We start from the raw sequence: 12,286 nt of genomic DNA on the forward strand, positions 1-12,286 counted from the left end.
CCAGGGAAGTTAAGTTCCTCAGCTTCCCTCCTTTAGCAGCTCAAAGAGCCACAACTAATAAGACAGAGGTAGCTAGGCAAGTGATCTGCAGCCAGGTAAGTAGCCTTTCACTGTAAAAATCGGTGTGCAAGCAGCGGTGCAGGAGCCAAATAATGTGGAACTTCTCTGGAAGATCCAGCTACAGTGGACTGTATTACCATTCATATGTGATGTCATTCATTACTGTGGCTAATACATTTACACTTTTTTTTAAAGAAAAGACTAGGCATTAGTAGTGCAATGTATTTTATTTGCTTATTTGAATGGACATTTGCAATGCACATTGAATGCAAATCATTTTTATTATAACTCATGAGGCAACATGTCATTAGGTGGCCAAATAGTCATTTAATCAATAATTATGATTTATTCCAAATACTAACTAACAATCGTTTAAATAAAAATTACACATGCTAAATTTGTTCATGTTCTGTTCGATTAAAGTCCCAGATGTGTCAAATGGCATAAAAAACCCCCACAAAAAACAAGTGAATTTAGCTTTACATTAAAAATAAATAAAATAAATAATCCACATGGAATGAATCTTTAGGCGCTATAATAAACATGTTTCAAATAACACATGTAGAAATGGCAGATTCTTAAAACGTAATGTGAATCCTTTGGAACGCAAATATTTTACCCTAATGGATCACTGTGGATTATAAGGATATTAGAAGCTATGGAGTTCTGTATTAAAGTGAAGGGTTTAATATTAGAACAAGCCATATTACCCCATATCTAATACACAAATGACATTAAAGCATATTTAAACCCAAGAACAACAATCTAATATATTGCAGCTAACCAAATGTGGTGGCTACATTCTTTTACTTTTTCAGCCTCTTTTCCTTTATTTTTAGCCAGTGATACCTCCAGTAATATATTTCCTGCCCCAGGGTGAGGACCCTCACCTGGAATATTAGATCTATTGCAGCATTTTCACCCTGGGTTAGATGTACAATAACCCACTTCTCTCCTCTTCTCTATAGCATAAAAGGTAGGGTTATATAGTCCCTGCAGATCAGTAGGAACAAGGTAACTGATAACAGTGCAGTACAGGCAGTGAACACAGGATGTTTTCAGATGAAAAGATTCCTGTCGGGATCAACAGGTGTTTTATCTTACTTATCCAACAAATATAAGACAACTCTTTCAATTATATATTTATGAGACCAAATGTGTCCAAATAAGAATTTCATTCTTAAGGTTTACATATCTTTAATTTCAACTTATGTATCCTATATACCTGGTCAAGTTTTTGTAAATGTATACAGTAATCAGTTTTATTTGATAGTTTTCATGGATTAAATTATGAAAAACTCTGTATTATAAACGGTAAGCACATAAGCTGTTACTTAGATAAATAAGATTATAAAAATCTTCAACAATGTCAGTAACCATTTATCATTTACATTTGTTGGTATATATAAGTCCTGTGTAATGATTTCTAATATACGTATATTTTCAAAAATATAAAGAACATTTCCTTTTCTTCACTCAAAAAGAACTGTAGACAAACAGCTTAAGCACAAAGGTAAAATATTTAAACACAAACTGCTTTACCCACCATTTGCACCCATGGAGCCACTCTTGTGATGTCCATCCCTGCCAATCTACATAGATAACTCATAGAATGTATTTTTTTGTAAGACTCTTTTTTTGCTCACTGTTTAAGCTTGCCTAAATAACTTACCCCCCTCCCGGGTCCATTGCCTTTAGTGCCTGAATATTAAACCAACACTTCTGTATGATGCAAGAGAGCCACCATTTTTTTTTGTTCCTTCAACTGCAGTTTCTCTTTGACTGTAATAAGCTACAGAGAGCAACATCTTACAGTACCTATAACAACATCATGTTACCCCTCTATATAAGTTTCTACAGCTCTAGTTGACTGATTCAGAAGCACCCACTCTTAACCTGATTTCTGGTGTGTATGGAATTGTGTATGTTAATGCCTATATACTGTAGATTTGAAGAAAAAAAAACACTGTTTCAGGGTGCTTACATAAATAAAATGTTTATAGATAGTCAATTTGAATGCTGTCTTTGCTTAGCAATTCATAAAGCCTTTTTTCACCAACAGCGTACACCCAAGCTGCTGTCTAAAGGTGATTGGGAGTGCACTGCCACAGGCACCAGAAAACTCGCACATCCCAATCAACATCCCCATCAACAATAGACAGATACTGAAAGTAGAAGAAAAAGCTCAATTAAACAAAGTTTAAAGATTTGCCTCACACTATTGATAACCGTGCTACATGCAGTTAGCCATAATCGTACAGCTCTATCTGCGGTGTGGCATTGAGAGGCTTGCTGCAGTTGATGGGAGGGAACTTTCTTCTGCCTCAACAACCGATAGCACATTGGAAGTCAGAGGGTGACATCACTTTTCTGGAAATTCAACCCCATTGTCTAGCCTCTCAATGACATGCAGCAGACATTGACCGCTCTTAAGAAGTGTCAAACAGGTGGCAGTGGGGAGGTAAAACACTAATAAAATGTTGGATTTAGCCTTTACTTCTACTTTAAATGTGCTTTGTTAGGCAATCCATTGGCATTCTGGGGGATAGTGGCCTTAGAAGATGTAAATATTGTTTTTAAAGCTAAGTATACACACATAGTTTTTTTTCCATTCAATTGGTGGGCGAGGTGGATGGAAGAATTCTCCCCGCTGTGCTATTGTATTCTGACACTGGGACTTCTCCCACTTCAAATTAAAGTTTTCCAACAGTCTTGTTTGACAGAAGTTGATCTACAGATCGACTTCTGTTGGACAAGGAAGGCCACAAACAGATAGATCGACTTCTGTTGGACAGTGAGGGCCACACACAGATTGAACTTTGGCCAGTATCTGCTGAACTGGCGGCATTTTGATCAGTGTGTACCCAGCTCTAAAATTATATGACCCTGGTGGGAATTTCAAATGATTCAAGTCATCAAAAATCCAATCTGACAGTTTTGGATAAGCTGACTCTTGAACCATTAATGTATCTAGAGATGGGCTGTTCGGGAAACCCACCTGCTCGATCCCGCCAGAAAGCCGACACTGCACACGGTTAATCATGGGCAGTGAGTTATTTCTCGATCTGTGCAGCTGCGGACCAGGAAATGTGGAGCGGTGTGCATTGTCAGCTTTCTAGCAGGATCGGGCAGGTGGGATTCCAAACATGCTCAAGCCCGTTCTTACAAAAAAAAACACAAATGTAATGTATAGATATGAACATGGCCTCACAGAACTCTTTGTGACTCTGATATCATTATTATTTATGCTACCAGCTCTAGAATAACCAACAGCTTCATACAGAACATAAAACAGTAATTTAATTTGCTAGCGCGTAGTTAGTCACCTTCAACTGGACTTTTACTATTACTAGCTATTCTATGGCCTGGATAAATGAGAACCTTCAAATACTGTATAACCAACATATATTTCCTCCTTAGTTTTGGATAGCAAAAAGTAATATTATTATTATTATTTTTATGAATGTATACCTACTTGGAAGATTCACCCAATTTGCCTTGTGACAATACTGCCCAGATAGGAGGTTATGGGAAATTTAAAATTTAGAGTCGTCACCAAAACATGAGGTGAGGGAAAATCTTCCAGTTGGGATACCTGTTCTGGTGACAAATATCCAAGAGTGTAATTCCTGTTCCCTTACAGAGATTTCCTCTCACTTCTTGTTGCATCTCTGGGACAGGATGTAACGTGAAATCTATTCATCAAGGCACAGGCAGAAAAAAAACTGACTTGGGTTTTCTACCCTAACCCACTCTATCCAAAACAGGAAAAAAAATGGTTATACATACACTTTAGTTGCTGACTTACAGCTTTTTTATTTATTTTAAACAAACAGAAAAGTTAAGGAAACAAACTGCGAACGTGGGTAGCATTAGAAAAATTTACTTTTTAATGGATCAATACTTGTATGTGCAGCAATTTTATTATGCTTAACTTGTCATCCAATGACATATTAAGAGCAAACTTTTTGTTCATGCATGTTATTTTAAGCCATCACATTCCACCAGCCTTGTAACCAAAATAACAGTTGTGTTGCTTAAAATAATGGGAATTTACCTTGACAAAAATAATTGGACTGAAGCACGGTACTGCAGAGAGGTTTTTAAAAAAATGGCCTCCAATAAGTAACAAATATTTACATTATTGTCTGACATGACTTACATTTTTTTACACAAATATTTGAAACTGACCTAAGTAGTGAAAGTCCATTGGACCTTTTTGTTTTTTAAACACAGCTAACGCGTTCACTTACAACATTAGAACTGTTTAAAGATAATTCAGAAGTCCCAGGCTGCATTTCAATAGCCTCCTCTGTCATATCTAAGTCCATGCTAGTTAGTTCATGACCATTTCTATAGTGATTTAAATTAAGGTCCTTGCCATACATAACTGTTGATGCTGGATTATGATGACACTGGTTTTGTTGCAGCATTGTCTTTCTGCTACTGTGATACTGACAACGGATGTAGTTTGAAAAAGCTCTTCGATACGTTCGGTTGAAAAGTGTGTAGACTAGCGGGTTGATTCCTGAGGACACATAACCAACCCAAACAAATACATTCAATAGTTCCACCATGAGGTCCTTATCACAGGCCTCTTTGCAAAGTACAGACATGATGTTTGTGATAAAGAACGGACACCACATGATGAGAAACAAGAAGAATACTATTCCAAGGACTTTGGAAGCTCTGCGCTCATTGTTAATTGACTGCATAGTCCCCTTTCGAAACAGAGCCCCCTCTTTGTTCACTGGAGAGTTCATGTGAGAAGTAGTCTCATGATTTTGAATCATTGAAATGTTTTCGGTGTTGTTGTCTTTCTTTAGACCACTTAAGCTGTTCTTTCTCTGCTTTGGCATTTCCTCATACATGAACACAGTAGCTTGTTTCTGAAGCACCTGAATGGTCAGGCAGTAAGTAAATACCATGATGATCAGCGGGATAAAAAATGCCACAAAAGATCCAACCAGTACAAAATTTTCATCATTTAATACACAGCTCCCGTTCACAAACACTCTGGAGTCATCTTGAAGACCAATCACTGGAATAGGCATTGAAATACCTGAAAAAAAAAGAAATATTTTATATGTTTTTTTTTTTATATATATTGAATTTTAGAATAGCATACTAAACTTTTCAAATACTATGAGCATCCTTGTGCTGGTAATCCGGGCATTATTATGTTTTATTTAATATTTTTTTTTATTGAACTTTACAATATAAGAATAAGAGCAAAAAAGAAGAATACAAAAAAAAAACAAAATAGAAAATTAACAGCAAAACCGGTAACCCAGGACCCAGCTGTGTAAAATATAATGAGAAATGTAGCACGACACCATAATATCACTCTCTTGGATCCAAGAAAATATGTTCCCCATCCACATAATAGCAACATGAAATTGTCAAAAGCCAGAGTTACAGCTTGTCCCTTGACACTGGTCCTTGACAAATCACACAACACTGCTCAACCTAGCTCTACACTCAAATAAGAAATGTATGAAGGTGGAACTAACCATTTGTTTCAGATGTAGATATCCAGCTGCCCCAGGCTTAATCATTTTTTTTGGGCAGCCCCAATGCAGATATGTGGCTTTATAAAATGCTAATACAGAACCCACAGACAGACCAATATTGATCTCCATGTAGTTTGTTATCCCATTGCCATCATGCTGTATGATCACATGCCTCATTAGGGAACACTTCATGGAGATTGATATTGGTCTGTCTGTGGGTACTGTGAGTGAAGATTGGTGGGATAGAGGTCTTTCTGAACTGGTGGTGTGGACATATGACGTTTTTATCCCTCTATCCCCCATTAGGTCTACTGCTGCATCTGAATACCGCTGTCTCTGTCCCAGCATTTGCAGAGGAACATCCCCGTGGATGTGGGGTTTGATGCCATGGACCAGGCAGTCTTGTTTTATTGGTCTGCCCAGAGCAGCACCTGCCCACTTGATTTAACCGATATGTTTGGTGGCCTACAGCTTTCTGTTTGTGAAATTCTTACCTCCTTGCTGTAGGTGCTCTGCTAGATCTGCAATTACATTTATATGCTGCTGGCTTTTGTGTTCACCTACAGGTATTGCCTGCTCTACTGTGAATTTATATCCCTTTGCCTTCTATCAAATCCTTGCCCACCACCCAGTCTGCTTCCCTATATAGACATGTTTAGTGTACCCTTGGTTGTCTGAGCAACTTCCTAGTTTCTCTGTGCCTGGTTTGCCTTGTATTATCTGCATGCTGTGCCTGACTGCTCATGTTACCATCCCTGGCTTTATCGCCTATTTTTGCTTGTCTGCCCCTTGCCCTGACTTTGGCTCATGATCTGGATTCTCTTTGGGCTCTTGCCTCCGCAAGTAGCCTCCACATTGGCATAGCTGGGAGCCATGACCTGGATGGAAGTCCATCCTTACCATCAGGGGCCCCGGTGAAGAAGCAAACAAGCTTTCTTGCAAAATATTATTGAGGGAGTAGAAAGCCAGCTTTAAATCATTAATGTAAAATAGTGGTTCAGTGAGCAACCTAAACCCCTGTATTTTAGGTGCCTCTTATATAGAATTTTTGTGTCCTTAGCTTTTCCCAGGGAGTTGAATGGATTATCTTGTATGTGAATGGTGACTGCTTCTCCTCACTAAAAAAATTTGGTTGGAGAGATGTAGAGCGATCCTCACTACTCCCCGAGTTCTATTGTATTTCGCAATACTGCACCTACTGGGTTCTGAGGATCTTCTGCTTTGTTTTATTTATTTATCTATTTATTTTTATTTTTTTGTTGTTGTTGGTTTTATTACATGTGTGTTTTATGTACAATTTATGGGGCTACGAATATGACATACCGTCACGTTGCAAACATTAATTTGTTGGTGCAACCTCATAATGTAAGATTAGCAATGCTTCACATCTATTGATATTACGCTTTTGTTTGGTTTTTGTGTTCATTCCTGTTCTTGTTGTATTGGTTTGCATGGCTGCACATGAAGAAATAAACACTCGGGAGTGATTGCAAGTAAATGCCTTTGAGAGAATGGAAGCTATTTTGATTGGGAGTTGCTTCCTGAGTGTGTAGTCATGAAGAAGTGCTGAGATAGCATGAAATACCATTGACTTTCTTCTCTACCCTCACAGTGTCATTTTGCTGTATTTGAGTGCTTTTATTACAATAATAAAGTTGGATGTTTTTTAGGGTGCAGCTGTCCAGACCTTTGGATTATACATTGCATGCAGTCACATGTATACACGTGCAGAACAAAAAAATGTGTTGAGGTTCGATACATTATTTACATAAATTGATTTAGTTAAATTTGTTTAATTCATTTTTAGAATTGTTGTTTTGAATTTGAATTTCATTCGAATTGCATTCAAATTCAAATCAAATGCAAATTGAATTAGATTCAAAATCAAATTTATTCTGTTTGAAATTTTTTTATTTTCTATTCTATTATTTTCTTTTCTATTATGTTCTATTCTCTTCTATTCAAATTCAAATTTTGTCTATTCAAAATTAGAATTTCAGAATGGGTCATATTCTTATATTGTTATATTCTTTCTATTCTTTCTATTCTATTCTTTTCTATTCTATTACATTTACATCCAAATTTCCGAATAATAAAAAAAATGGCGAAATTTCAATTCGAAGTGAATTGTAGTCACATGAGTCGGGCTGGCACATAAATATACTGACATGATGTAAAAGATAGCGGCAGCTAGTCCACCTTGTAAAAACAAAGACATCATTAAAAATCTGACAGAGTTTATAATTATTTCCTCTTCTAATCAAAATTAAACTGGCTTAAGCTAAACGTTAAAAAGTCTCAGGTTAAAATTGTTGATATGTTGTTGTTTGTTAGCAAAGTAATTAAATATTACCTATCCAGAAAATTGTATGATGTACAATGTGAAATATAGGGGATATTATCTGTAAATAGGGTTTTTTTTTCAAGCATAGCAATCAAGTTGCATGATATTTGTATGTGAAAAAGGTTGGGGGCATTCATCCATACAAAGACCATATGTATAATTATATGAGATACATTTGCTGATAGCAAATTATTATTTTTTTCCATTTACCACTAATTATTGTATGCATGGTTCATTTATAGTTCAATAAATAACCATTTTATTGTTTAGCATTGTACTCCGTCTACTTGGTTTAATTACTTCACAACATAATTGTGAAGTAATTAAAATAACAAAACAGTAAAAAGGCAGACTAATCCAGAGTAATATATATTAGATAAATACTAACATACAGGATGAAAAGAGAAAATTGAATAGGACTAAAAAAAAACCCAATGCGCATTTATTCCATCATGACATTTTCCCACAGGGTGAGGGACACATCCAAGAGTTAGGTAATACGTTTGAGCAGTTGAAAAACTCTGTAACTTTCTACGCATTGATTTTCCATATTGAATGTTAAGCTTAATGTTTACAACTTGACAAATACTCAGCCAAAAAACTGTATTTCAGACCAATGATTTTAGCACCACTCCTAGCAAACAAGTTAAATGATTATTGAATGATTTTTAGAGAATTTAACTAGAAGGCTTCATCATTATGTCACAGTGTAATTTTGATTTAGATTTATTTTCTTACTCAAATATGACTTTGCCCAACTCCCATGTCTTATACTTCTCTGTTCACTGTTTAGACAGATTGGTTATTGTTTACATCACTGGGTCGTATGATAAATGGGATCTCTTTGGGGAATGAAAGGGATGGATGCTCAAAAGACTTCAGTCCCAAATAGGATAGTTTCCAGCTGAAGTTTTATGGTTTCCTCTAGTCCACACAGTATGGCTCTTCCAGGATTGTGGATCAAGGACTGTGAGATGTTGGGAGATGATAGGGGAGTAATTTAATGGATAAATTACATAAAAAGTCTGACACAAGTCCATCTAGTTCAACCAATAAAGAAAAAACATTGTGCAATCCTATACACACAATCCTATACCCACAGTTGATCCAGAGGAAGGCAAAAAAAAAAAACAGTAAAGCATGATCCAAATTTCACCAGCAGGATAAAAACTTACTGGACATAAGGCTGTCTCAATGGAATAGCAGGTGACAAGACTGAGCTATTGAAATACAAGCATGGATTCCTGTTTTAAATAAATACATAAGCTACATTAGCATAAAATTACTCCTTTATACCCCTTTCACATGGTTGGCCAGGAAAGCAGTAAAAACAGATGGTTTAGCTGTGGTTTTACCACCCCTTGACCGCACACCTAAAACCTAACATACAGCAAGAGGAGATTGTACACATGCCACGTCCACAATGCTTTGTGTTGCAGCCACAGCAAATTTAACAATCACGTTGACAGGTGGCATCATATATGAAACTCCCCCATTCAAGTGAATGAGACCATGCTGCAACCAAATGCTTGATGCGTGTTAGTCCCAATCAAAATTTCCGCTCAGCAAAGGAAAGAAATTGGGGGGGGGGGGCAGAATTATTGCCTATTGAATTCATGGAAGCCACAGCTTACCTGCTGTAGTGTAAACCTAACCCTCATAAATAATCTTTAAGTACCATACCATTTCAGTGCTTGTCAAAACAACCAAAGATCTGCCTTTTTTGTAAAGTAAACTTGCTATGAATGACAGATGAAAGGTGGATTTAGAGACCTTCTCACATGCAGTACTTTCCCTGCTCCAGTGTCAGTACCTTGTATGCTTTCTGTGGTTGTGAGCATTTCAGGGTACTTCCTATGGTGTCCTGGCCACCTTTTATGATGTGTCATGGGGCCAGAAAATGTACTTAAGCTAGAGAAGGACACTCTATCACCAATCAAGCATTTTGTTAGTATTCCCCTAATCTCTGTGTTAGTCTTGTTGCCAGTTAGTAAGCCCTGCTACTGTCCGCCATAGTCAAGTCTTGCTCCAGTCTGCCCTGCCTGCCTGTTACAGTGAAATCCTGCTACAGTCTACTACAGTTAGCCCTGTGGCAGTCCTTCTACAGTTTGCTACAGTCCCACTACAGTCTGCTACAGCCCTGCCACAATCTGCAAAAGCTAGTCCAGCCACAGTATGCTACAGTTTTTCTATAGTTTGCTACATTCAGTTGTGCTACAATCCACTATAATTAGCCAACTATGGCGCTGCTGTCAATCCTATTGCCAATTTGGATAGCTTCCAGGCTGCCCACCATTATTAAAATCTTGCATTCGGCATACCTTGTTACCTGCCTTATGCATCCACCTCTTCAGTTCTCTAGACACCTACCTGGCTCTGCATTCACAAGTACCTGTTGGGTGATTATGAGGTAGTCTGAAGCTATTCCAAACTCCCATGAGGGGATTCCTGGCAGATCACCAGCTATGGCTTAGTCTCTGCCACCAGGGAAAGTAGTCGTACCAAGGCTAGGGTCTACTTCTGTGTCCTGTGACATTTCAAGATAAGGTACTACCTGCAGATCATGATAGATCTTCTGAAAATGGTAGCATATTGCGTTTCCTACTGGCTCTGTATCTTCAATGCTTTCAGTCACTGACCTGGATCAGGTATCACTGCCTTTTCTCTGGTTTTCCTTACCTATAAACATTTTCCTGATTCAGAAGAAAAAGGGCTCAACGTATTAGCCAAGCAGCCAAAAGAAAATCAGCAATGGCAGTGCATGTATTTCTCTTAGGATGGATTAACTCAATTCTAAGTATTTTTTACAAAATCCAATAATAAACACTAGGTCTGAAATAGAAAGCTTAAAGTCAGTGAACACAACAAATAAAACACTTTAGACAAATCATTAGGTTGAAAACAATAGGATCCCCAGTGTTCTGTTTCAATGTGAAATTGATCATCTATGGGAAAGGCTGTTACAATTAGCACTTACTCAGGAGATAAAACTGTGCTTGAAATTTGCTTTATAGTCTTAAAATAATTATTTAAATGAAATCCTTACTTCTTCTCACATGTTACATACATACATAAAAAGCTGCTAAACTGGATCTTGGCATTTAGACTTTGAATTGTTCACAAAAGATTTAAAAAGTATCAAGAAACGTTTTAGCTTAGTGGGTTCTAAGCCATTAGGAATAGGTTTTGGAATGGAGAGGAGGACTAAAAGGGGTTGATTCACTAAAGGCAAATAGTCTCTTCATTTTGAAAGGGAATTTTTCAGTTTGCAACAGAATTTTCTCCTAAAGTGATTGTAAAGTTTAAAAAAAAATTAAACAAGTATGTTATACTTTTGCACAGAGTGGCCCCGTCCCTCCTCTTCTCAGATCCCCCGCCAGCACTCCTGGCACCTTTTCTCCTCCAAGTGCCCCCATAGCAAACTGCTTGCTTTGGGGGCACACAAATGCATGCTTGTGCCCAAACTGTGCGTGTCTATGGAGTCCTGCTCCATAGACACACACCAGTGTGGCTCAGCCCTCCCCCTACCCCTGAGGAAGAGAGGAGAGAGAAGAATGTAGCCGGGCACAGCGCTGGATCCCTGACAGGCTCAGGTAAATGTTTGGAGGGGAGGAGGCAAACAGTAGGATGTTTTTTATCTTAATGCACAGAATGCATTAGGGTAAAACACACTTTGCCTTTAAAATCACTTTAACTTAGTGAATTTTTTTTTAAATCCCTTTGCAATGAACACCCAAACAAGGAAATTGTATTTTTTGTTTGTACTTGATTGGATGATGAAACTCAGCAGAGCACCACCTCATTCAATCGACATTATTTGATACTCCTACTCCTGAACCTCTCTGCTGCCTTTGATACGGTTGACCACCCCCTCCTCAAAAAAAAAACTCTGCACCTTTGGTTTCCGTGACTGTACTCTTCGCTGGTTCTCTTCCTACTTATCCAACTGCACCTTTACCGTTTCTTACAGCTCTACTTCCTCCTCTCCCCCTCCTTTCTGTGTTGGGATCCCCCAAGGTTCTGTTCTTGGACCGCCCCTATTTTCAATCTACACCTCCTGCCTGGGTCAGCTGATAGCCTCCCATGGCTTCCAATACCACCTTTACGCTGACGACACTCAAATCTATTTCTCTACCCCTCAGCTCACTCCCTCTGTCTCCTCACGTATCACTAATTTCCTATCAGATATATCAGGCTGGATGTCACACCACTTCCTCAAACTCAATCTATCCAAAACCGAACTTGTAATTTTTCCTCCCCATATGCCCCTTCCCCTGATCTAACTGTCAAAATTGATGGCACAACCATCAGCCCACACCCACATGCCAAGGTTCTAGGTGTAGTCCTGGACTCTGACCTCTCCTTCAAG

The 12,286-nt window shown here is 38.0% G+C and overlaps 1 protein-coding gene across 2 annotated transcripts in view; it reads right to left on the reverse strand.

Moving 5' to 3' along the window:
- Window positions 1-268: 268 nt before the first annotated feature.
- LOC143924586 (5-hydroxytryptamine receptor 2A-like) overlaps window positions 269-12,286 on the reverse strand; it is a 999,965-nt gene continuing 987,947 nt past the window's right edge. For both annotated transcript variants that reach the window (XM_077449011.1, XM_077449081.1), the window contains one exon: window positions 269-5,122. In XM_077449011.1, coding sequence (XP_077305137.1) covers window positions 4,287-5,122 — 836 coding nt within the window. In that variant the 3' untranslated portion in view covers window positions 269-4,286. The remainder of the gene's footprint in view (window positions 5,123-12,286) is intronic.

This window comes from Lithobates pipiens, unplaced genomic scaffold (assembly GCF_037356315.1).
Source record: "Lithobates pipiens isolate NorthernLeopardFrog02 unplaced genomic scaffold, aLitPip1_a1.2 Scaffold_1, whole genome shotgun sequence".
Taxonomy (NCBI): Eukaryota; Metazoa; Chordata; class Amphibia; order Anura; family Ranidae; genus Lithobates; species Lithobates pipiens.